Here is a 25,461-nt window from a genome sequence, read left to right as displayed (position 1 = left end):
ATAAAAAATGGCAAAATGTTGCACTAAAATTTGGCGGGAAAAATTACAGCTCTCAAAGGGTTAAATATCAAATAACAGACAGTCTTTCAGCTTTATCTCTCATCCTGCTCCAGATAGGAAGCTTGTATCACTTTACTGTGGCTACAGATAGTGGATTACATCAACTGTATGATGTTACATCATAGACAGTAATCATGAAGTGGAATGAAATACTCTGTGTAAATCATAACCTCAAAACTCATTGCAGCAGGATGACACGTCGAGGGTTTGTGATTATTTTGAGGGGAATTAGCTTAGATCGGGGATTCGTGCAATCACTCATCCCGGAGAAAACTGCACCATCATGGTTGGGCTCAAACCCATTATTATTAATGGTGAGTGTGACCCTTTTACAGGGAATGTCGGGTGAACTGGTTAACCCTTTCATTACAATGGTTTGGCCCGAAGCCATTGTTTTCAGTGGTAATTTCGGACCTGTTCGACCTGTTCTACCCCAATTCCCTGTAAACAAGTCCACACTCAACATTGATAACAATAGGTATGGGCCAAACCATCCTGGTGAAAGGGTTTAATTAAAGGGCATTTGGATGAACTGGTTGAAAGTTTGATGTTAATTGAATGACACTACTCATGACATTACATCAGTGTCTAATGATTTTAGTGACTGTGCTTCATTCCAGCACCATGTTGGGAGCTACCTTCGTTCGGAGAGAGCAAAGCCTTCCAGTTAGCCGTGAACAAGGCACAGCAGTTTTCCCACTTCAACAAGCGCAAACTAAGCAGGACGTATCCGGCAGCGTACAGGATAGACTCCAGCAACTTCAACCCACAGCCCATGTGGAACTGTGGGGTCCAGTTAGGTGTGAAATATTTTAAGTCTCAGAGCATTACATAAAGATATAGATAGACACATCATTAATGAGAGCTGTTTTCTGAATCAGGTATCTAAAGAAAGTAAAGTCTATGAAACCTGCCTGTGAAAATATTCTTGTATGAATAGTAATGGTGTACTCATGATTGCAATTCAAATAGGGAACTATATGCACATGAAAACAAAATTATGGTGCATACCTGTCTGTAAATATTGACTTGAAAAACTACTTAGAATAGTCAAATGAAGCATTCTTAAGATTTCCCTTACCACCCTTTGGTATATTACGTTAACCCCTGTTCTTTCCAAACTACATCTGATTTCTTATTAGCATGTACTCAAATTATATGTAGCATTGGACTGGAATTTTCAATTTAATAAATTTGCACAATGTATAGGTAATTTGCATAATTTATTGGTAATTTACATATAGACATACAACATGATATAGTGTCTTCAGATGCATTATTTAGCTCAGAGGGAAGCACTATTATCAACTGATGTCAATATTTTTGCCAATAGTGAAAAATGTATATTGATTTAAATAATACATGAATTCATTGAAAGGTTTATGATTTCACCAACAGTCGCCCTCAACTATCAAACAGATGGTAAATCCATGCAGCTGAACAATGCCAAATTTAGTGCAAATGGACAGTGTGGGTACATTCTCAAACCAGAAATCCTTTGTGATGGTAAGTCAACAAAGCTTCGTCTGGCATTCTTATGCCATTATTGCATGCCACCACAGTTTACGCTAGCTGTCAAGGTCAGCAAAATGTGAAGATTTACAAAAGTGAGTTTTGTAGAGCAGTTATTTGCTGAGCCTTCCTTGAAACATATACTGGCATAGCAGGTGTCATTATTAATGGCAAGTGCCTAGCCAAACTCATCCTCAGTGCATTGCAATTTTTTTTTCATCCGACATTACATCTGGTAATGTGCATTGACCTTGTAGTTGTTCAATCATCCAGGCTTAATGAGAAAATCGATTGGAATTCATGTCAAGGATATAGACATCGATTCTCTCCAGAGATTATCTAAAAGATTTAATCAGCTTATATAAGAGACAGATTTTGTAATTCCCTGGAGACTTTCCAAAACAACTACTGTATCACACTTGCCCGTGAAAATAACTTTTTCAATTTAGCAGTTATTAGTTATGTGTGATTTATAGAGGGTCCATGTATGATTGAAGCTCTGTCGGCCTTGAATTAGATCGAGTTTGTCCAACGTCAGTGGGGAGATGTAAATGACACTTCACTAATACAAGCTCACATTCAATAAATGGTTCCCATTGGCAATGAATTAGCTCCTGTGGAGAGATGTAATGTAGACCATTATCTGAATGTATCCGTTACTATCCAACTGTGCTCTGGTAATTTTCCTGATCACCAAGACAAACAGAGAATGAAATATTTCCATTTGTTTTCCTTTTTTCTCATGGTAAAGAAAACTACATGTTTGAGCCACACTCAACAGAGCCCTACCCTGGAGTGTCCAGAAAACAGCTACTGATGAGAATAATCAGCGGACAGCAGCTGCCAAAACCACCACAGAGCATTCTAGGAGAACGAGGCGAGGTAATTAAAAATCAAATTTCACAAAACCTAAAAGTGGTTACAGTTTAACTAAATTTTTAGCTCATATTTGGTATGTATATAAATACCAAAAAGAGCTAGTATGTCTGTATGTATGTACCAGTATGTATGTATGTATGTATGTTTTAATATTTTGTGTATGACTGCTCATCAAATTATTCATCATATTTTTTTCCTAGCCAAAATACCCCATAGAATAGTTTGTCTACGAGAAGTTGTTAGCCATATTTTTTGAATCTTGAAGACAAAGTCGCAGAATGTAACATCTTTTCTGAATGATAAAAACAGACTCTTCAGAGAAATAACTCACATTAACTTATGTCGACATATTAATGTTTGATGAAATGCATGCAGTTTCAAAGAATGACATAACATTATGACCCCACAATTACAGGCAAAAAAAAGACATTAATCTCTCAAAATTTTAATTGATACTCATACCCTCATACCAAAGAGCTTATGTATAATCATCAGAGGGATTCCCACTGAGAATTATAATCTTGTCATTTCATTTATGAATTTTACATTAGAATAGAGCTTCTTATTGCTGGGTCATAGTTTGCCACTGGTTACTAACCAAATACATGTGAAATGTTTTTTCTCGTAATCCGATTTTCTTTAAATCTGGATAATCAAGAGTGGGAGTATACCAGTAATCCCGTTTAGTCTATGAGTTGAATGTCCTCCACACAACCCCACTGAAACCTGAACTGGATGTTTTAGGGGAGGGATTGCTAGTACTGCACTATCGTATTGCATTGATAGATTTTCTCTGAGTTTACAGAAGGCTAGAGTGACTTTCCTGATTTGTCTTTGCAGATAATTGATCCGTATGTTGAAGTTGAGATAGTTGGTGTTCCCATAGACTGTGCCAGAAGGCAGACACAGACAATTAATGATAATGGTAAGATATCATTGTTCCACTGAATGTTATGGTAAATATTTCTTTCCTGGTTACAATGGTCTCATTCTTCTCCATGTGGTTATCAGAGAGACTGTTTTTTATATATATGTGACAGCTACATTTTAATTTCAAATATCGGTAAATATTACTGGGATAATTTGCTTCTATAGTACAAATAGTTGCACAATGACCCCTGATTTTAAGTTTTGATTTGTTAAGAAAATAATTGAAAGTTTATTGAGGAAAGTTTAAGAAAAAGTTTACTAAATCTTTCAATTTTCGAGGCCTGTAATATCCAGTAATATAATTTGGAAACCTTGCCAATATGGACTGAGGCTCACTAGATCAGTTGTCAGTTTGGTACATCTCTCAGTTTGAAAGAATCTGTAGCTATTCCCACGTTCATCATGGACAGCTTGTACGTATGCTGTTGATAACAATGACACCAAACCAAAGATTTCTTGTGCATTTTTAAATCTTTTGAATTTTCCATTGTCAAAATGGAGAACACCAATCACATGATCAAATGGAAAATGCCCTTTGAATTTCCATCTGTTCTGTTTTACTGAACACACTGGTTTAAACTCTTTCACCCAATCACTTTGTGTTTTCAGGCTTTAACCCTGTGTGGGACGAGACAATGGTATTTACACTGAATTTACCGGAACTTGCATTGGTGAGATTTATGGTCTGGGATGAGGATCCGATTGGAAGAGACTTCATTGGACAGAAGACACTGCCATTTACAAGCCTTGTACCAGGTATGTTTTACTTGCCATGTATTTCCTCATTTGGAAATGCACCACTAAGTTAATGGTCACATGTAAAAAATACAAAAAGCTATCGGGATCGAGTTGATGTAAAGTAGCAAGGCCTATATCAAAATAATCTGACTCACGAGGGAAAATTTTTTTGAAAAATGTTCAGTGACCAGTGCTCTATATGTGAGTCTTACCAGTAAGAAAGATATTTTAGATCAGTCATTACCATTGTTATGAAAACTAATTTGCCATACCATATGTACGAGCTTGACTGGAAGATATGTTGCTCATAGTAGGGCTGTACGTCCCTTCAGAAGCTGAACAGCCCTTATTTTCATGTGACAGAGCTACGAATCCACCAGCTCACACCAGTCCCTGCTTTCCTTTCGAAAGTTCAAAGTTCATGGTAAAAGATTTCTTTCTGAATGTTTATAAGTAAAAGACTGACTGTTTCCTTTTTCTCATTGACCATCTGTCAGGTTACAGGCATATTCACCTAGAGGGCCTGGACCAAGCCTCCTTATTTGTCCATGTCAGCATTAACAGCCTAACAGATAAGGTGAGTATTGGAAATTAATGACCTTCATTGATATTAACAGACCCCAGATAATAGCGACCATCATGAAATGGCCAATTGCCCATGAATTTGAGGAAATTTGTTGTTGTTTGAATTTAATAGCTATGTTAGAGATAATTTCCCATCTTCACTAGTGTATTAATATTTACTGGCGTAATTGGTGACCACTTGCTAGGAATATCCAGGCGGTTAATTGCCCATAATTGTTACAGTGACATGTCAGTAATGGAACTCTACATTTAATATTATATTTTAATCATTTCAGTGAGCTCCACAAATTTTGGTGTGCGGTTAGCCCATCTATTAACAATGACCAATTACACCGGTTGTGTGGTCAACACTCACTAGATTAGGAGATAACTTTAATGGCCTTTTTGTAGGTCATTGGTAAAGAAAATACCCTAATTATGGGCCACAATAGGGACATGTGTGCACACATGCGTGTTAAAGGTATACAATCACCTGTAATCTAAATATGCCCATATATGGTCAAAGGGGCGTTCCTTGGTATTCAAAACACCCATGTGAGGGCGCTGTTTTTAAAAAGCGGCCACCCGCTTAAAATCTGTGATTGGTTAGATTTTCTCTTTCCATGGTAACTGTGGCAAAATTGGAATAGGTGACAGTATACCTTTAACTCTTCAACCAATATGATTTGGCCGAAACCTGTTGTTATCAATGGTGACTCTGGACCTGTTAACGCATAATTAGGGGTGGACAGGTCCAGCTTCTGTGATAGAAATGAAATCAAGCAGGTTTCTCCTCCTTTACCACAGACTACTGATTCACACACAGGTTGTTGCTTTCATTCAAATATTCCTGTTATGTGACTTCTGCTCATCATTTCTTCATGACTACAACATTTCCCGTAAAACAACTATAATCTGTAAACTGTGCAAAATTTCTTAATGACTGTCTTCGGAGCCTCTTATGTCAACACATGATGAACTGCAGATGTACACCAGCGTTGTTCCAGAAGGCTTTTTAACACTTGACGGAAAAATAAGAAATGTCCTGCTTTCATCAGACACTTCTTTGCCCACTGGTTGCCAATATAAAGTCATCTCTACTTGAAGTTTGAAAGGCTGAAGTCCGAGGAATTCTTGTGGGAGAGGAATCAATAACGATTCTACACAAGATGCCATTGTTGACTGATATGTTTGTTTTCCATATTCTTACCAGCTGTGTCTGTAGACACTATCTCTTTCCACCGCTATCTTTTGACTGCTTCTGAGACTTTCTTGTCACACAGTGTTGGAGATAAGACTTCATCTATATTTAATCAGGCAGTCACCTGAACACAGAAATTGCATCATTTTGATGATCAGAATGCGAGAGACATTGCCTTTTGACAGAATGCCAAGTATAGCCTCTTTATAATCAAGGTCAACAGCCTTTGAAAGCGTGCACCAAGAAACGGGTTCATTGGAAAACATTTCTCTTTGTTGAGTTTTCTAAAGTGTTGGATGCAAAAGAATAAAACAAAAGAACTTGAAATCAACTGTTCAATGTATGCATAGTCACGTCATTTGTTCTTGCTGATAAGAATATTAATTGAAGTGTGCAACAACATTTGAACAAATTTAACTATATCCCCAGCGGTTTGTTTTTCCATTCCACTGTTTGTATTACATTTGCTGTGTATTTATACATTTCCTGGTTTCCACTTTTGATAAGACCTTAGTCCTACCCAGTGTGAGTTATCTTTAGATGGTAGCATGCATTCATTCATAAATGTTTTAAAAGAAATATCGGAAAATTTTGAGATGCAATTTTTATGACTTGACTTGTCATATTATCTTTCACCAGAATGATATCAGTCATAATGTCAGTATCTCCAATAAGCTCATTTAAATTCTGATATATCATTTTACTATGACATACATTGTCCTTGTTAAATTTTCATTGGTCAGACTCATTTTTTGAAAGGTCATTTGGACATCAATTCATCATGTTCTCTATTTTTACCTGAAAATATTTCAGATTAACTAAAGATGATGAATTCATATACAAGCCAATGCTCTCATAAAACCAATGTTGTATTAATTTTGTAGGAGAAACTCTTTCTTGTCCAGATTACAGACAAGGATATGTGAGACAGTTCATCTATGTCTGCCAGCACTTATAGGTCTTATTTCAAAGAGTTTTATTATTAATATCCAAAAATAAAAAAATTGTTCAAAATTTTTATGTAAGACATTTGGAATCATATGATCAACAAACAGTGAGCTTACAGATTCCAACAGTGGAGCAAAACAGACAAAATTTGCATAAATTTCTGTCAGCGTCAGCCAACATTATCAGGTTGGCAGTGTGCTGTTGTGTATTTTGAAAAATCCACCAGAATCATCATTATCCGGTTATACCATTGAGATGATTCAGAAATTTGACTTAATCTGAATCTTAGGCTGCCTTGAGGGTAGCTACAAAAGTTGCTCCCTGAACTTTAAAGGCTGATGGCAGCAGTAAAAACTGTCATAATTACTTAGTTCTCAAAATATCTGCCAACTCTGAGTTCAAGGTGCCTCAAAAGTGTTTCAAAATGAAGAATATAAATCTCAGTGACCATAAAAGTGTTGGTACTGGGAAACAAATTACCCACTATATACCTACCCTTGAAATTAAAAAAAATGGTGACCATGGCCATGTTAACTCTATAGAGAAAATTATAGCTCTGATTTTTCACAAAAGTAAACCCATAAAATGTGAATTTCTCCGCAAGCTACAAAATGTGTCCCCACAAGTAGTACACTGAAAAAGCATTATAAAACTTTTTGAGTTTGAATATCTGTCCGTGAGGAATTCCACTTTACAGTAAAGCTTACAATGTTTTTAAGGGCAGTGGGCAAAAGATAACATTGTTGCTTCCTAAAGATCTTAATCCAAACCTTGGAGGAAATGAATCATTGTGAGGTTTTTCTCAAGTAGCCAGGTCCTGTGTTCAATTTCATGGAAACAAAGTTTCTGTACTTTTCCGTCATGTTGTAAATGACAGAAGTTCTATAAAGTACCAGTATACAACACTGATTTCATATTGACAGATGTGAAAGGTTTTATCGAATGTCTGTATAGATACGGCATAAAAAGTATAGGATGGCAAAATGCAAAGAAATGTGTACAAACATTTAGTTCAGTTAATCATTACATTATGTGGTATTTGGTACAATCATATTCAACACTTCGACATTTTGTGAAATTTAAAGGGCCAGTTTTATGCTAACTTTTGATGATTTTTTCACTGTTTTTGTTTTTAATGTCGATAGAAATGTCTTTTTCTACTCCCCAAAGTACGATGATGTACACACTGCAGTATTCAGCTTGTCAACTCGGCCTGTACATGTGTAGACTGCATTGTTATTGATGACGAGTGAATTCTGGTCCAGACTAGAATTCCTATGTGCATTTTACACATATTAATGCTATGTTGACAAGCTAAACTGTAGGTGTTTCAACATTTTTAGGGAGTAGAATTTGCAAAGATAATAGTAAAAGAATTCATCAAATGTCAGCATTGCTGGCCCTGTTGAACTCTATTGGTTGGTTTCTTTGCTGGGTTACAATGTACCGGTAGGTATAAGGTCCTACATCGTTTCATGTTCAACTGAATATTTTAAGCAAGTTTGCACACACGACTTGTATGTCAACTTTTGATTTGAAACTAAGAGTCATCAACATGAAGCAGATATACAGTAATCAGAATCTTGACTTAAGACCAGGGATTTTATTAAGAGGATGTGTAACTCGCAGCAATTTCCGTAATGTTAGATAATACTACTAGATCATGTATCATTTGCCTGCGTAACCAAACACGCATCGAGACAGCTGGACATATTGCTGGTAGACTTGATTATATTTCCAATTCAAAATCCTCTAAACATCAGTAATCTGAATTAATATGAAAGCATTTGGCAATAAAGTGTAAGAGATTAACCTATATAAGTTCTTCATAACCTGACTTCTCTTACTTAGTTTCTTGTCAGAGGATACTCAACTGTACCTTCCAAATGGAGGTGCCCATCCAAAGTGTGACAAAAGTGTGACCAAAGTGTGACAACAGTAGACAGTGCATATATTGGCTTACGGTGAAAATGGTTGAAAATACATGTTTTAGCAGGAGTAGACAATGAGTCATAAAAAGTCATGCAATGATAAAGTGCATGGGCACAAGTTGATTAATTCAAAGACTTATAAATTTCATTATTTTGTGAGCTCAATCAGCGACACGGATTAGTGTAGTAGTAAACTACCAAAATTGTCAATGGGGTGGCTCGCAGTGGTTCTGTGGCACTGACCCTTGACCTGAGCATGACTAATAAGCCACAGCACCACTAATCAGCTTGTTCAGTCCACATTGCCTAAAACAATGCCTTGGTGTCGGGGACCGAATATGTAAAACAATCATAATGTCAACAGGCTTCTGGACTAAAGGCGTGTCTCTTGATACGTACTCTGGTATGTGTTAAATAGTTAACATTTATGACAAACAATGGCGAGCTTCAAACATCTTGTGAGACTAAGGTCTGGTTATGTTACTAAGTAATCACACAACGTTTATTAACAAGATCGGCTCTACACACGAAGAAACACTGTTCACTCGGCAAAATCAAAGTCACTTCGCCTAGGTGGTGGCAGAAAGTTTTAATGTGGCACCACCCAATAACATGTGGTACACACGTGAATTTTATTGTGGTGCACACCGCCTCATTAGATTGGCCTGTGGGAGTGGACAACACTGAGTTCTCACCACTGCAACTTCTCATCACTGCAACATCAGTGTGCTCTTGACTTCTCTGTCGCCGGCTACTTCTGGAAATTTTCTTCCTCTACTGCAGGTCTTACAAGTCTTCAATGGTAATTAAGGTGTTGTATTAATTTGGACAACCCACCGCTGGTCACCATGTCATGAAGTGGTAGTGTCAGCCCTTACTTCTACATGTACAGACACTGACACAGGTGTAGCTTTACAGCAGAACTCCTTTATTACAGTCTGTAAGCTCTTCAGGTCAAGCTCTAGCTCATTCTAACTTTCGAAAGCCGAAGTTAGGTCATTTGTACCGTTCACTAATGCTTACATCTGCTGAAGTTCATCTGATTGGTTAATTACTGTCACATAATTTCTAAACATACTGTCATTGGCTGGTGTGTGAAGACTGATAGCATATTTACATTTTGGGTATGGATCATAACACTGTTACAGCTTTGGTCTGGAATGTTGCGGCTTTGGTTTCTGGCAAACACGTTTTGTCGCATGGTAACATGAAATAAAGTATTAGAAAGATAATTTGAAACTTAAGAGCATCAAAGAAAGATTACATCGAAATAAGGAATTATAAAATGATGAAAGAATGTTCTTGATAATTTCTAATTGTCAGCTTCATTGCACTCCGGAAGAGGATGTTTATGCTATAAATTTACTTGACAATATTACTAGTAATGGGTAGAAGATATGGTTGTATCAACCTTGTTTTTTGTCGAATAAAAAAATCAGACCTTTAAGAATTAACTGCATGTGTTTTCCAAAGCAACAGTGATTTTGAAAGTGTTAAAGCTGCCCAGTATGAAAGCAGAGTGCAGCATCGCACGTTTGTTCAAAATTGTGATATTTTTGTGCTCCGATTTTTTTTGCATTAGATGGATATCGTGTGGTGTTATACAGTGTATAGGATTAACTTTACATCTGTAGACACTGTATGGAACAGAAAGTTGACAAATGGTTGTTAAAAATGTGTAATGTTTTCGTGTAGATAAAAACGATGTACAGGCAAAACATTGCTTCTTTTGATACTTTTGCCTTTTTTATTCTAAAAAAATCACATAATATGTCTTTGACATTAACAAAGATAGCAACTCCTATGCAAGTGTGCACATGCACAAAAGAAAATTGTCAGAACTGACCTACTCGATGCATGATTCAAAAAATATAGAATTTTAACGGTTTCCATTGACCATCTATCTTTTAAGCCATCGCACAAAGGCCTGAAGAAGAAGTCACATTCCAAACCCACCCTGACAAGACAGATGACAATCGATACACCGGAGAGAGTGGTCAGAAAGTCGTCATTCATCAACAGACTGAAGCGACGGAGCAGCATGCCTAACATGCTGAGTGGCGGCCGCAAACCAAGGACGCCGTTGTGACGTACGATGAACCACCAAACAGTGCCATGAAACAGTACAGCAGCGAAGACAGCGATAAAGGTAAGAAAGTGTTTCAAGGAAATGTTTCTGATTTATCCTGGATGTGCGAAAATCATGCAAAAACACTGTAATGCCTTCATTACCAAGTGTAATTTTTAAAGTGTCTCCAAGCAATATCATAATTCAAGGTATTTCAGTTATAATTTATATATCAATATACACAATCTCAAAAGAGTGGTCATAAAAAATATCCAATTTAAATCCTGTTTGAATATAACTCACTATTTAATCATTCCCTTTTACAGAATCATTTAGGCATATTTGAAAACCAAGTTAGAAAATCAGACACCTGTTGAAAATGGACCATATCTGGACTCCATTCAGAGCGTTCGCAAACTAAATTTTAAAACAATCTTGTAAGAAAAATGGGCTTATTCTCCAAAGCTAGCAACCTCAATTTGAGTCTATTCATTTTTAATTAGCTAAACAGAATTATAACATTCAAAGTTACACTTAGGTGTAACTTTGAATGTTTATACTCTTCCGGCTGGCCCGGCAAAAACCACGTTGGTCGACGTGCCTAACACCGCATCGAACTGAATCAGACTTCATGGGTATACTGTATTCAAGTTAATTCCATCTATCAGTTATACGGTAAAATCCTGCGACAGAAAGAGGATAAAACATCTGTGAAAATCCATCTGTAGATTTATTCTACATTTGTATGTCAGTGAATTTCTTTTTAGCCACTCTATCAAAAACTGCCAACCTTTTATCTGAACTTTGTACATTCTGTGAAAATCTACATCCTTCAAAATCTATTCTGGCTACAGTAATGTGTACATACATACATTACTAATCATTTCTGTCTTTCTTCAACTCGTCTAAACCATCTAGAGTCTGTGGATTCTATATAGAAAGGTAACTGATATATAAACCTTGTCTTCTTCCGTTTTCCCTGAATCTTCTATTGTGTCGTGTGTCTCTCTTTATCATCATCAAATTTATTTTGTAATCTTGCATTGTTGGTGAGTTTTAATTGCTAATGTTCACAAGTGTTATTTTGTTGTGTTTTTTCTCAAATCCCAACAGCTACCCTTTGCATGTTAACGTCTCAATCTTTTTCACAATGTATGGAAATACGCAGACTACATCTTAGCGTCGTATCGGTATCTTGATTGCTCACTCCTCATTTTCAAGAATCACAGTTTTATCTTTAATGCTTGAATTGGTACGCCCTCTAACTCCTTTTGAAAGATCCCGCCCACAAAAGTGTAAATCAGAAGAAATACAGTACATCAAATTTCTTACTGCTATTATTTTTTAATATTTCATTTGACTGTTTCCACTTATCATATAAAATTCATGAAGCAATTCTATCAAATTGCAATAAAATCCGCAATGTGAAGTTTCCTGAATGGTCACATCAGAAATTTACTGCCTTTTGTCCACACAGAACCTAGCAGAAACTAGTGCATCACATTTTTTTCCAAAAAGGCATACATTCCTCATCCCGTGTGCTGCAATATTTTAGAGTGTTTTCCTGTTGTTCTATCTCCACTGCCATCCCAGGCTCCCCTCCCTTCTCCCCCATCCTCAGAAGATAAATAAAAAAAAAACAGTCGTTGGATAACTTTGATGAGTGGAATCAGGCATGCAAGAAGACTTCCTGTTTGTGTGAAACTTTTCCCAGCAACATTTCACCCATCAACGTTTGCCTTTCTTTTCATCTTGTGTCACTTTGCACTTTTCAGAAACTCTGTTTTCTTGACAAATGATTTAAACGGATTCTCATCTGCTTTCTTGGATTTGTCACAATTTTAAGAAATGTCATGGCAATAAAATGTTTTCGTAGCAAAGAGATGACAATGCATGGCAAAACAAAATCAAAACTCATCTGTGATTGTACACTGTCAAATTAGTTTCTCTATTCAGTAATTATTCAGTATTTCTTGTCATGAAAGTAAGAAACGTTTTTCAGGTGTCCATTGTCAGCAAGCAGGATATATAAACTACCGTACAAACCTACCAAATAGTGGGATAATTCTGGTAATCTGCTTGAAAAGTACCCTCAGGTTAATCATTGCAGCAATAGTTTTTCATGAACCAGCTTTCTTCGGCAAATTTTGCTACACGTCTCTGTTATATTGATAATAACTATAACAATTTCAGCTCAGTTCCCATGAAATTGCACAAAAGAGAGAAAGTCTCTGGTTAATATATTGTTTTCATTTTGTCCTTTACAGGCAAGGGAAAGAAAAAGACCGTGACCTTTGTCACCCCTGTGAGCTTTGCCCTTCCAATGACTGTGGACAATTGGTTGAAGAAGAGGACTTCCCACTACATAGGGCCAATAGAAATTAGGATGCTGTTGGACCATATGACTGTATCACAGCTTCTGACTGCCATACGAGAAGACCAACTTCCCATCACTGTTATCATTGATGGTGCACTTTCAAAAGTTAAGAACGTCATGATTAAGAAACCTTTGACCCCGCCATGTTACGAGGAAGCCGTGAAAAGGTCGAAGCTTTTCAAACGACACCAAGGTTTCAACGCATTAAAGCCTCACATCAGACGCGAGGTGTCATCATCCACATCGTCTATGAGTACCACTTTACCCGACACCCCGACCTCCGCCACCGATTCCCATGATTCTTCGTCGGTCAACTCAACAGACTCTACCCTTGACCCCTTCCGATACAGGCACCGGCGACGCATCGGTGATCCCCGTGTGGACATCTACAAGGCAATCATGAACAACATCAGGAGAGGACGCTGTTTGCCCCCAGAAAAGAAAATGCATGATCAGAGGATGCAGGCTGGCAAAAGTAGAAACATAAGAGCAAATCCTCCACATCTGGATTACTCAATTTTGGACAAAAGCGACAAAGAAACAGAGGAATCGGAAGAAAGGAACACAGATGTTTTGTCACCATCACTTCCTTTACATACAGAACCGACCACATCAACTCCTGTAGTAATATCAATGATGACAGAAGATGCAGAGGGATCAGGCAGTTCATATTCCAGCGAGAATAAAGAATCCGACACACTCTCTGATCTAACCAGTAGCACTAGCAGTGGCAGTTACGCTGACAAACTAATGCAGCCCACAACACTTGACATGCTAGGCAGGTACCAATCCGCATCAGAGCCGGACACCGAGGCGGAAGAGGGCCTGTCAATTTCAGAGCATTCCTCCATGTCGGAGGAGAAATGGAGCAAGCCTGGGTGCGGGAGTGAGAATGAAGTCACTGTGAAATACACGCCTCCCAGTGAGAAACGCAAGAGGAGTCCTGTTAAAATCTTTGGCGTCTTCTGCTCTCCCAAGAGCCCTGAGAAGGCAAACCGTAGAAGCCCACAGGCTGTTCCAGAAGTGGATAGGGAGACCAGTGAGGTACATGGAAACAGGAATGCAACTTCCGGAAGAACAAGCACAGAAGACAATCTACCAGATGTGATTCAGTTTCCCTGTAATTCGTCATTTCCCGTTGTGGAGGCAGAAAGAGAACAACAGTATAATGATCTGAACCGTGCCAGTGATAAGACAACATCCAACAAGTTAAAACCTGACTACAATCTGGATCAGAGTGATACTGAGAACAACAAATCACAAGACAAAACTGATTGCAGTGGAACTTTTAACACCCACAGCATCAAAACCAGTGGCAGTGCAATGAAACTCAAAGCTGTCAGTCCTGAAATTTCAATCAACGTGACCGCCACAGATGACATATGGAACGCACACTGTCCGCACTCTTCAGACTCCGAGGACAGCCTGTCCATAAGCGACTCCTCTCCTAATGTGACTCTTGATAGGTTGATGAAACACCTTGCCAATTCACCCGGCAAAGGGAATGCAGAAAAGGCGAGGCCTCCCTCTCCAATCTATGTGAACATCAACTTTGCATCAGTGCAACAAAGTGCACATGATGTATCAGGGATGAAAACTGGGCACACAGCTGACATGCAGAAATCAGATGGCGCGTCAACAGTACTAGTACATCGTAATGGCAAGACGAATCACACAGAGACTTTGAAAGATTCAGGTCAGGTTAGAGCTCAAGACAGCCAAACACGCCCAGTAAGCTCAACATCGCAGTTTTCTGTGTCGTCAAGTGGGAGTGATACGGCTACTTCCTCTTCTACTCATAAGATGCATATCACCTCACCAGAAATATTGGGTCAAAACGGTGTGCCCTCAGCCAGTTCGTCATTCATGGAGTACGTCAAATCTGCCGTGAAGGACACAGATGCAGATAACAACTCAACCACAAGTAGTTCATCGGCAGACACCGTAGTGGACATGTCCCTCGAATATCTTGGTAAACTGTCATCAACTCCAAACCTTCCCTCCCAGAAAGCGTCTAGCCTGGACTGTCTGACACTGCAAGATATCTTCGATCAGTCGGAATATCAGGCGTTTGTCAATCACATAAGGAGGAAGCAGACTCAAAAGAATTCCACCATAAGTCCGTTGCCCATGAAAAAGAAACTGGTATTGCCGCACAGGAATAGACGTAAGGTTTACAGTGCTAAGTTGAAGGACTCGGCAAACACGACGCTAAAACAGAAATCTGCCAGCACGTCCTCACTGCTCGATCAACTCAAGAAACTGACAAGTTTTGAGGATGACGAAGAAATTACAGTGGATGGATCTCATGATCAGGAGAGTTGTGTCATTGACAAGACGAGAACTCAGGAACTACAGACAGTAATGTCAAATCATGTATCAGGAACACATGGCAGATATTTTCCCAAAGACAGTCCGTCAGAGATGAACAGCAATAAACTCCCCAATAGCATGGAAAAGAATAATAACGTAGATAAGATTGACTACAATCAAAAGTGGGAAAGTAGAAAACATTTCAAAAGTCATGCATCAATGGCGAATTTTTCACCCCAGTCCACGCGGTCTCATTCCATAATCGGTAAACATTCAGCTGTGAGAGAATACACACCAATAGTCAGTGATCGAAACCACACTGAAACCCCATCAAGAGATAAGCTTTCACGCCGGCTACCTCCAACTTCCATTCACCCACGCTCAGCTCCAAGTACGCCTAGGTTATCACATGTGAATACACCAATATTCCCATCAGGCCGACCGGTCAAAGCCAGTGTCAATGACAGTATATCAAGGAATGCCCAGCACGAGTTTAGACGACAAGAGCTGACATCGCAGGCGAGTAGGCAGTCACAGCAAAGGCCTTTACGTGTGCAGAGATTTGGAACGGGAGTGTTCGGTCTCATTACCTCACCGACAAAAAAGTCATAGTTTCACATTAAATTTTCACAAATATGTCACAATGACAACTTTTAATCGTAATCGTCAATCATCAGAACAATGTGTTTTTAAGTTAATTGCAGAAAATAACAGGGTGTTGCTCGGACATATTCTTGACTCTTGCCGCCATGTGAAGAGCGCCACCAGTGGTCACTGTATAGTTTACCAGTACCTCACCATGGTACTGGTCAATTGGTGTTTTTGCCGTTTACAGATAGCTGGGTCATTCCTGAAGCTCAAAAGAGTATAATCATTTCAATTACAATTTTATGAGCAGCCTTCTGACGAGATTTATAAATTCCATACTTTCTTCTGGTATCGAGCATAAACATATAAGAATTTTTAGACTTTAGTCCTGAAAATTTATTTCAGCCAGACGGCTTCAGTTTACATCCATTTCCAAATCAGCTCTCTGGTTCTCAAATTTAAGTACTTAACGTAATTTTACTGACACCTATTTTAATGAGATATTTAATTTTAATTATTAAATATCCCTTTGGGCAAATTATTTATATTTGACAAGTGTCAGTGAGTACATTGTAAAATATGTTTGCTTGAAAGATGCATCACTTCTACTCAGTTACATCTTTGTCACGTGTGTGTGACTAGCATACTAACCAGGTAATGTATCAACAACTATTGTAACATAGCTCATCCAAACTATCTGTTGTGATTTGTTAAATTATGGGCATGGAGTATGCACTATGTTGACGCTGATATATGCAAGAAGCAAGTTACCAGTTTACAGTTTCCAAAACTGTTTACTGGTTAACATCTGAGATTTACTGTATACTAGGAAAGTTTGAAAGTGCTGTCTATGCATGCCCACATTTTGGGACATGCAAAGAAGATTGAAGTTTCATCTGCGACCGAGACAAATGACGATACCTGATGAACTTCTCAATTTTTCAGTGAGAAAATAGGATGGTGTGTCTCTTAAAACAGATATTGTCTGGCCATATTCGGGTAACAGCATACGTTTGTTTTTCCTTCAGGCCTAAGATTCACCTAGAACAGTCAGTTTACCTCAGAATATGGCCAAGTGAAACACACTATTTTGGGGGGACTCTCAGGCCCTTGGGCAACAGATGTATGCTGTTATCCTCATGTACATGATAATATACGGGTCAATATTTCATGGTTGGAGGTACTGATTCAAGCATTGTATTTACAGATAATAAAAATTTACCTTAGGATCCCACATTAATAATAATAGTGTTCATTGGTTACATACAAACCAAATGGTATGATTTGTCAGAATACGTTTGCGAAAGCTGTACAGGCGATTCATTCAGGCTTCTAGGAACATTTTATGTCTCTATAAGAGGATATTTATCCACTTTTATATCAAAAACGGGAGGATAGGGTCAAGCATAGTCTCAAGTCAGTTTTTCCAAGCTGCACATTTGCATCATTGAAATTGTACTGTGACAACTTGTGCATACATCCACTTTCCTGTCGTGAACAGAGTCACAGAGGTCACCGCCCATGCTCAGATGGTACAGTTATAATCTCAATATTGACCTCAGCCACCTGGTTTTCCAAACGTTGACCCTTCAAAGCAAATTTCTTCTGTACCTGCACGTAAAACAAATAAACATGCACCGTGTAGTTATCGTACAAACACACACTTTATACTCAGTAGCATTGTATAGGTAAAATGACAAAAAACTTGCCAATATGTTTTGATTCTCTGTGAGTTTATGATCGTCCAAACTTTGTGAATAACCAATTTTAACAAAATAATCAAGTACTTTGCAGTTTTTTTAGAAGTTACAATCACAGTTTAAACCTGCTGTGTTAACTTTCTAATATCACTACCGATGTCTTCATCCTCACAAATATTTTGACCTTTTACTACATTTACCAAGTTTTAACCAAAAATTTAGTACTAGTTTATTGTAAATCGGACTTTTCATGTCCTAACCAATCTGAACATAAATTTACAAAATTTTTGGAACGTTATGGTTAAGCAAAATGACTGCGATCTGAAACTCTGGAACGTGAAAGGGTTAATTTATTCAATTCAAAATATTGCTTTTATAATACACTTTAGTATGTAATAACTTCATGGAACTTTGAGCTATTGCAATTTTTAACTCTTTAGAACAATGCACGTCTAAACACTTCACTCACTTGACTAAAATCAACTTTGTATCACACCTCAAATCACTCCGTTTTTAGGGTCTATGCTCAAATATTCACTCTTTCAACATTTCTATCCATTGTGAAATTTTTCTAGGAAGTTCTTGATATAAAACATTTGTACACTTTGTTCTCTCTTGGTAACTTTTTTCTGGGATTTTTGGACATGGATATCATGATATCACAGGATGTTGAGTGTCTCTCTGAACTTGTAGACAGTGTGGCCAAGGATTTACATCAAAGGAATTTCTCCAAATGCCACTTTTTTTTTTTTTTAAGCCAGTGTCCTTTTAGACTGAAAGACCCGTCACTTGAGGGCACTGCGGGGAGAGTAGAGAGCGTCCCCAATCTTTCATTCTATACTGTCCTTGCTGCACTTGTAATTTGTAGATGCATAGTTCTACATCTGAACATGAGTTTAATCTGACTTTGTATACAGAGATATCAAAAATTATTGCCGAGAGGGAATCGTGTCTGTTATTTATGTACAGCTTTGTCACTGTGAATTGAATTTTAATATGAACAGAGTTTTAATGGTGCTGTGCTGTTCAAAACAGGACTGTTACGTGACTGTTGATTGGCTGTAGCTCCACAGCTGTTTGTTACAAGGGAGCTGGTTGGTTGATGAGCATTAGTGGTTGATACAATGCAGAAAGTGATGCTTGGCTAAAAATGATTATATGTGGCATTTACTGTAAGACTTCAATCAATAGGCTAAAATTTTATAGCTTTTTTACTTTCATTACAGTCATGCAGAAAGCAGAACCAAAGAATTACAAATGACAATACTTTTTTTAAGAAAAGAGCTTTGATCATCAAGAGGAATTGAACCATTTCATGCATTGAGAGAACACACCTATAAAAAGGTAATTTTGTGAATATTATCACTTTGTAAGCTTGCAAAAATATTTTTGGATCATATTTCATTCCTGTAAAGCCAAATGTAAGTTACATCTTTGTTTCAATGGTCATGTTTCAACTATATTATCCACTTTAATATTTCAAGTTGTAAAGTTACCAAGCCACTGAAACTTTCAACAAAAAACAACAAAAATACAAAAGAGGCATACCAGGGTAACCTTCACAAAAAATGCAGTGAAATAGTCCTCTCAGAAAAACCATGTAATTTCTGTCCAAAGAGCAGCACATTTGAATCCTTAAAATTTATTTATTTAATATTCGTAACTTGATGTCACAAAATCAATTATGTTTAACTATAACTGAAGTATTAATGTTCTTGTTTTTCATGAACACATGCGCATTTAAGAAATCATGAGATTTTTTAGATTAGTCTTGTCACAGACAACATTTTTCTGGTCATTGACCTTCTGACCTTTTAAAGATGTCATTTGTAAATATACACTGTACAGATTTTTTTTCTTGAGAAATAAAACAATTTGAATCAGACACTAATTCCTTGTTTCAGTAAATTTCTTTGTTTTCCCTGTCATGATGGTTGGTTATTTACTTGTTTTGAATGACATGTTCATCTGCAGAGACAAGTAGACAGTTGATCCGTAAACCATTATAAATAATTTTTGGCTCTCATTTGGTATACCAAAGAGAGCTTATTAGTCCCCACGGACACCGTCCGGGGGGACTTATAGGTTTGGTCATGTCCGTGCGTGCGTGCGTGCGTGCGTGCGTCCGTCCGTCCGTCCGTCCGTTCACGCAGATATCTCTGACATGCCTGCAGTGATTCATTCAAACTTGGTACAAGGATTACTTCATATGTCATACAGATGCACGTCAATTTGTTTTGTTATACGATCCAATATGGCCGCCAGACGGCCATTTTATTACGATTTTTTCATGTACAGAGCCATAACTCAGGCATGTTCCAACCGATTTTATTCAAAGTTAGTACAAGGACATCGACCAATGTCATAGATATGCACGTCAATTTGTTTTGTGATACGATCCAATATGGCCGTCAGGCGGCCATTTTATTACGATTTTTTCATGTACAGAGGCATAACTCAGGCATGTTCCAACCGGTTTATTCAAAGTTGGTACAAGGACATCGACTAATGTCATAGATATGCACGTCAATTTGTTTGTGATACGATCCAATATGGCCGCCAGGCAACCATTTTATTACGATTTTTTCATGTACAGAGCCATTACTCAGGCATGTTTCGACCAATTTTATTCAGAGTTGGTTCAAGGACATTGACCAATGTCATAGATATGCACGTCAATTTGTTTTGTGATACGATCCAATATGGCCGCCAGGCGGCCATTTTATTACGATTTTTTCATGTACAGAGCCATTACTCAGGCATGTTTCGACCGATTTTATTCAGAGTTGGTTCAAGGACATTGACCAATGTCATAGATATGCACGTCAATTTGTTTTGTGATACGATCCAATATGGCCGCCAGGCGGCCATTTTATTACGATTTTTTCATGTAAAGAGCCATTACTCAGGCACGTTTCAACTGATTTTATTCAAAGTTGGTACAAGCTTATTGACAAATGTCATAGCTGTGCACGGCAATTTGTTTTGTGATACGATCCAAATGGCCGCTGTGTGGCCATTTTATTACGATTTTTTCATGTACAGAGCCATAACTCAGGCATATCTCAACCGATTTTATTCAAAGTTGGTACAAGGACATTGACCTATGTCATACATATGCACATCAATCTGTTTTGTGATACGATCCAATATGGCCGCCAGGCGGCCATTTTATTACGATTTTTTCATGTACAGAGCCATAACTCAGGCATATCTCAACCGATTTTATTCAAAGTTGGTACAAGGACATTGACCCATGTCATAGCTATGCACATCAATTTGTTTTGCGATGCAATCCAATATGGCCACTGTGCGACCATTTTGTTACGATTTTTTCATGTCCTGAACCATAACTCAGACATGTATCAAGCGAATTCATTCAAAAGTATTTTATCACAGACCTAATGAAGAGGACTCTATCCTCTCTGAGGACCTGTAATCAAAATACCCATTAACAAGTGGGGACTGTGTCATCAACGATGACTTGTTGTATAAGGTGAATCATTTCATTTGCATCTCATTTACATGTCGTCTGTGTGTATTTATGTATGTATGTATGTATGTCTGTTAGTCCGTCCAGATCAAAAACTCCTAAACCTAGCAGCTACCGTCTTAGTATTTTTTCATTATGCATTCCTGAACGGTATGGCCAGCCCCTTTCCTTACTTCTGTAAGCTTGTAGTATTCAAAGGAAAACATACTGGATCTGTTAATTGCCCTCTAATATTGCCCAAATCGTGAGTTATTACTATACTACCAATCACCCTCCAACCCAACCCCCCCCCCCCCCATCCCCCACAGTAAGGTATTGCTATCAATCATAGACCTTTTGGATCATCAAATATATTTATTATGAAATGTGACGTTTTGAGCATAGCATTAACATTTGATTTACATATTCACATCGTGTTGGAATGCAGTTTATATCATAACCATTCATTTTAGCATCAAAACTGCCAAACATTGCATGCTATAATTTGTTGTAAATTTTATAGCGAAATAGTGCCCGGGCCCCCTTTAATTATGCTGAACCAGGTACCAAACAATGGGATGCCAAGGAAGAGGGTTGTATTCAATGTGCCAATCATTTTCGTATCCGTTTCATCATGAGGGGCCCAACTCCACCATAGAAAACGTTACTCGACTGAAATTTCCAGAGCTTGTTCACATACCTGACAAATTCATTGAGTTTAATACATTCAATGTCATGTCTGAATGTCACTTGCCTCTCGGCACTTTTATCTCCTATAACTCTAAAGGTTTGCAAGGATAGGAGTAATCATTGACCTCGGAGGGTCTATGGAGTAAATGGGGTGCAAGAGCTTGCTGCCTCTAATTCGTTGAGGGCGCTCTACAAAGCATGCAAAGTTGCCGTTGTCGCAAGAATCCGAAGCCAAACTATGGGCAATTGTCGAGAGTAATGCACCCACTCAAAAGATAATCCTGCATTGAAGTTTCATTGGTGATCATTATATTTCCACATCCTGTTGCTAAATTGTAAACATTTTAGTGCTAATGAATAGGTCTGCGTGTGAAAATTCTCTCGCAAATCTAGAAGATATATAATAGATCTTTGAATACCGGGGGAAGGTTAGTTATTCCACCAATTAAAAGAGAAAGATCAGCCATTGTTAAACAAAAGTAAAGCCGAAATAATGAAGAAAATAATGAGTAAGTACGGGAGCTTTGAAATGAATGTTAACGGTCGTATGTTAGGAATACCTGATGTCCGATTTAGCAGAATACCTTTAAGAATCTGATCAGGCCACATCTTGTCTGGAAAGAATTGCCATGGCTACCATTACTGAACTACATACTAAATTCAAAACTTACTTTTTGCTTAAAATACGTTTTATTAGAAAAGTTAATATACAATATGTCCATTACGTAATATGTCCATTCTCCTTTCGTTGCAAACTATTAAATACCCTACTCGAAGCCGAGAAAACATGCACTCATTCACCTACAATTCACCCATGTAGAGAACGAAGGATTTGATATTTTATAATATTTGCCGCGAGTCAATGTCCTTCTTACTAAACTGTAAATTCGTATGATGTTGAATTTGCTTGTATATACGAAATATAGAAATCAACTTCTTAGTTACTTATCTCTTGATAATAATTTTCCCGACTATTCGTTGGAAATACGAATTTTGCTGTTCTATTATGTATAAGTAATATTTTACTCTACTTGTATGGAGGTTATTTGGCTAGGTTTTTTGCCTGCTGCCATTGGATGGCATGGATGATCTAGGCTCAATCTTTACACTGTGACCCTTGTTCTTTGATACAGTGCAAGTTTTTGACCATGCATTGGTCTGCTCACAACCAAGAGTAGCATGCATACTGACTGACTGGCACGGGCAGTTAACAGTTAATTGTGTAGAATCTTCTTCGATTACGTGTGTTAACTTTGTAGATGGGCCAAAGTACTCACAATTTGGTCTAATCCAACGAATTAAGTGGTCAAAACGAGTGGTTAGGTCCAGGAATATTTTCACAGGGTCTCAGGAGTGTATTGACTTAGGGTCCAGGATAGACAACCGAACTTTATACAGTCGGTGAGGTACCGGAGATAGTGATGGTGCGCCTCGCCAGAGTTTCAAAGACATAACATGATTTTGTGGTTATCAAGTATCATTTCATATATCATACGATATAAAAGTCAGAACAAAGTTTAGCAAGCTCGCTTCTTTTGCAATGGGAAGACGCTAATTAAGTAATTGAAATTACACCAATAAAGAGTATGTTTATTTGAACCCGTCAACAATATTTAAAATGATACGATTGGAACTAACTTTGGGATGATTATACGATGGAGTGATGTCGGTTTAATGCAAAGGGCAACGAATTCGGACGCGCACACGCTTTAGAACGTTTCTGCGCAGATTTAACTCCAGCCTGCCGCAAATGGGTTATTTTGTAGCATGTATTTTACATCACCTGTCATTGTTGAAATTGCGCTTTTACCTAATTTTTTGACCCAGTCTCTTAGAAATACATGTGACCTATAACCTTGTCATATTTTGACCCCTAGGAAGCTGGTTTTATTCAATATGAGCGAAAATTAACATTTCTCTCCCATTTATATGGCGCAAATTACCCATTCACCTGGAGATATTGTAAAAAGTAGCGCGGTGACACCCTTTTATTAAAAGTGTAAACTAAATGGTATTATGTCAGGAGTTTATGCGCCAAGTTTGGTCAAAATGACACCATTAAAAGCGACAAGAAAGAAAGTTCGAAAATTATGTAATGATATAATTTCGATATCGTCATTTTGTAATCGATACTTATGTTAAAATTTCTTCACAAACATCATGAAAACTATACATTCGATAGATATGGATCTTAAGTCTTGGTATTTATTAAAATTAACTCATTTGCTAAGCGTCACATATAGCTTTCTTTAGTTTAGTGAATTATATCATTTTTTTTTATTTCTAACGACGCCATTTTAACGTCCGTTTCCATGGGAACGAGCGTGGTGACCCCCATTTTTTATTTCATTTTTGCACTTGCACAACTTCCAAGAATATTTGTGCAAAGTTTCAAGAAAATGACACCACAACTTAATTTTGACGTAATTCGTAGTACTTCACCTTAATCTGCAAATGTAAGCTCATCTGCTTTTCTTTTGAAGTACGTGTTTTTATGAGTAATTTGTAATATTGCAATATTCAGCTGTAGGACATCTAACACTTTTTAGAAACTTGAAAAATATGAAGATCCAATTACCCAAAATTTTAACCTTTTTCCTGCCAAGTCCCTATTTCACCATATGTCAAGATGGTTAAAATTAATGAAACACAACATATTCCATATGGTGTATTTTAACATAATACTGTACATTTGAAGGCTGTTGAAAACATACCGGTAGATACTATAAAGTTGATCTTTTTGGACTAAAGATGCTATAACAGACCAAGCCAAGTGAAAATACGCCATGTTTTGGCTCAATACCGCTTATTACTGACTTGGCTGATTGGGAAGTGATTCTGTCTGGCAGGAAAAGGGTTAAATTGAAAAGACAGCTGCTGTATCTTAGCCGGAATGGCATCCTTCGTTGTCCGGAGACATTTCAATCCACAAACATAGCAAGATATTCTATAAAAGTCTCGGTGAATATGGATTTGCATTTGCATTTAAATGTTATTTTATTCTTCGGGTGTTTCCAAAGTTTGAATCTACAGCTGTCACTGTGGTTTTTAGGATTTATTCTTACTTTATTCTGTGACCGGCCAATTTATGAGACACTAACTACGTTTTTCGTCGACTCTCTTTTCGTATTTAAGCCATGTATCTCGAGCCGCGAAGCTCACCGACACATCGAAAGTGGATGGATCAACTCCCTAACAAAACTATAATCGATTCCAAATCGAATGTCGACGACATACTTTCCTATCGAGATTCCATACAGATTACTAATTCTTGGAAACATTACCGCTTTGACATACTGTGTCAAACCTAATAATCGATGGTTCGGAAAGTTTATTTTATTATCTTCTCTATACTCTATGCCTTTCTCTTTATTTTGACAAAATTTATATTTATACTCAGCTCACAAAACTTGCTCAACTAAATTTCCTTTGGATTACCTGATTACCGAATTTCACTGTCTCTGTGACTGAATTAGAGATCGTGAATGAG

At 37.6% G+C, this 25,461-nt stretch overlaps 3 protein-coding genes across 4 annotated transcripts in view; all 3 read left to right on the top strand.

Moving 5' to 3' along the window:
- Positions 1-895, top strand: part of LOC139136294 (1-phosphatidylinositol 4,5-bisphosphate phosphodiesterase eta-2-like) — a 50,651-nt gene extending 49,756 nt beyond the window's left edge. Inside the window, exon 14 of the mRNA XM_070704021.1 lies at positions 681-895. Coding sequence (XP_070560122.1) covers positions 681-895 — 215 coding nt within the window. The remainder of the gene's footprint in view (positions 1-680) is intronic.
- Positions 896-1,490: 595 nt separating this feature from the next.
- On the top strand, positions 1,491-10,852 carry LOC139136293 (1-phosphatidylinositol 4,5-bisphosphate phosphodiesterase eta-2-like). Its single transcript, XM_070704020.1, has 6 exons — positions 1,491-1,566; positions 2,324-2,454; positions 3,292-3,376; positions 3,991-4,137; positions 4,617-4,696; positions 10,676-10,852. Exons 1-6 carry the CDS (start codon positions 1,491-1,493, stop codon positions 10,850-10,852), a joined length of 696 nt encoding a protein of 231 aa, XP_070560121.1.
- On the top strand, positions 10,707-19,700 carry LOC139136854 (serine-rich adhesin for platelets-like). Of its 2 annotated transcripts, XM_070704691.1 has the most exons (3): positions 10,806-10,912; positions 11,750-11,773; positions 13,099-19,700. In XM_070704691.1, exon 3 carries the CDS (start codon positions 13,155-13,157, stop codon positions 16,131-16,133), a length of 2,979 nt encoding a protein of 992 aa, XP_070560792.1. In that variant the 5' UTR covers positions 10,806-10,912; positions 11,750-11,773; positions 13,099-13,154; the 3' UTR covers positions 16,134-19,700. The 2 variants fall into 2 exon arrangements, with proteins under 2 accessions (XP_070560791.1, XP_070560792.1); XM_070704690.1 differs by lacking the exon at positions 11,750-11,773 and having other exon boundaries at positions 10,707-10,912.
- The last annotated feature ends 5,761 nt before the right edge of the window (positions 19,701-25,461 follow it).

The sequence above is a fragment of the Ptychodera flava genome, chromosome 7 (assembly GCF_041260155.1).
Source record: "Ptychodera flava strain L36383 chromosome 7, AS_Pfla_20210202, whole genome shotgun sequence".
In the NCBI taxonomy this organism is placed as follows: domain Eukaryota; kingdom Metazoa; phylum Hemichordata; class Enteropneusta; family Ptychoderidae; genus Ptychodera; species Ptychodera flava.
The sequence above is the reverse complement of the archived record's forward strand: the minus strand, read 5'-3'. Positions and strand labels throughout refer to the sequence as shown.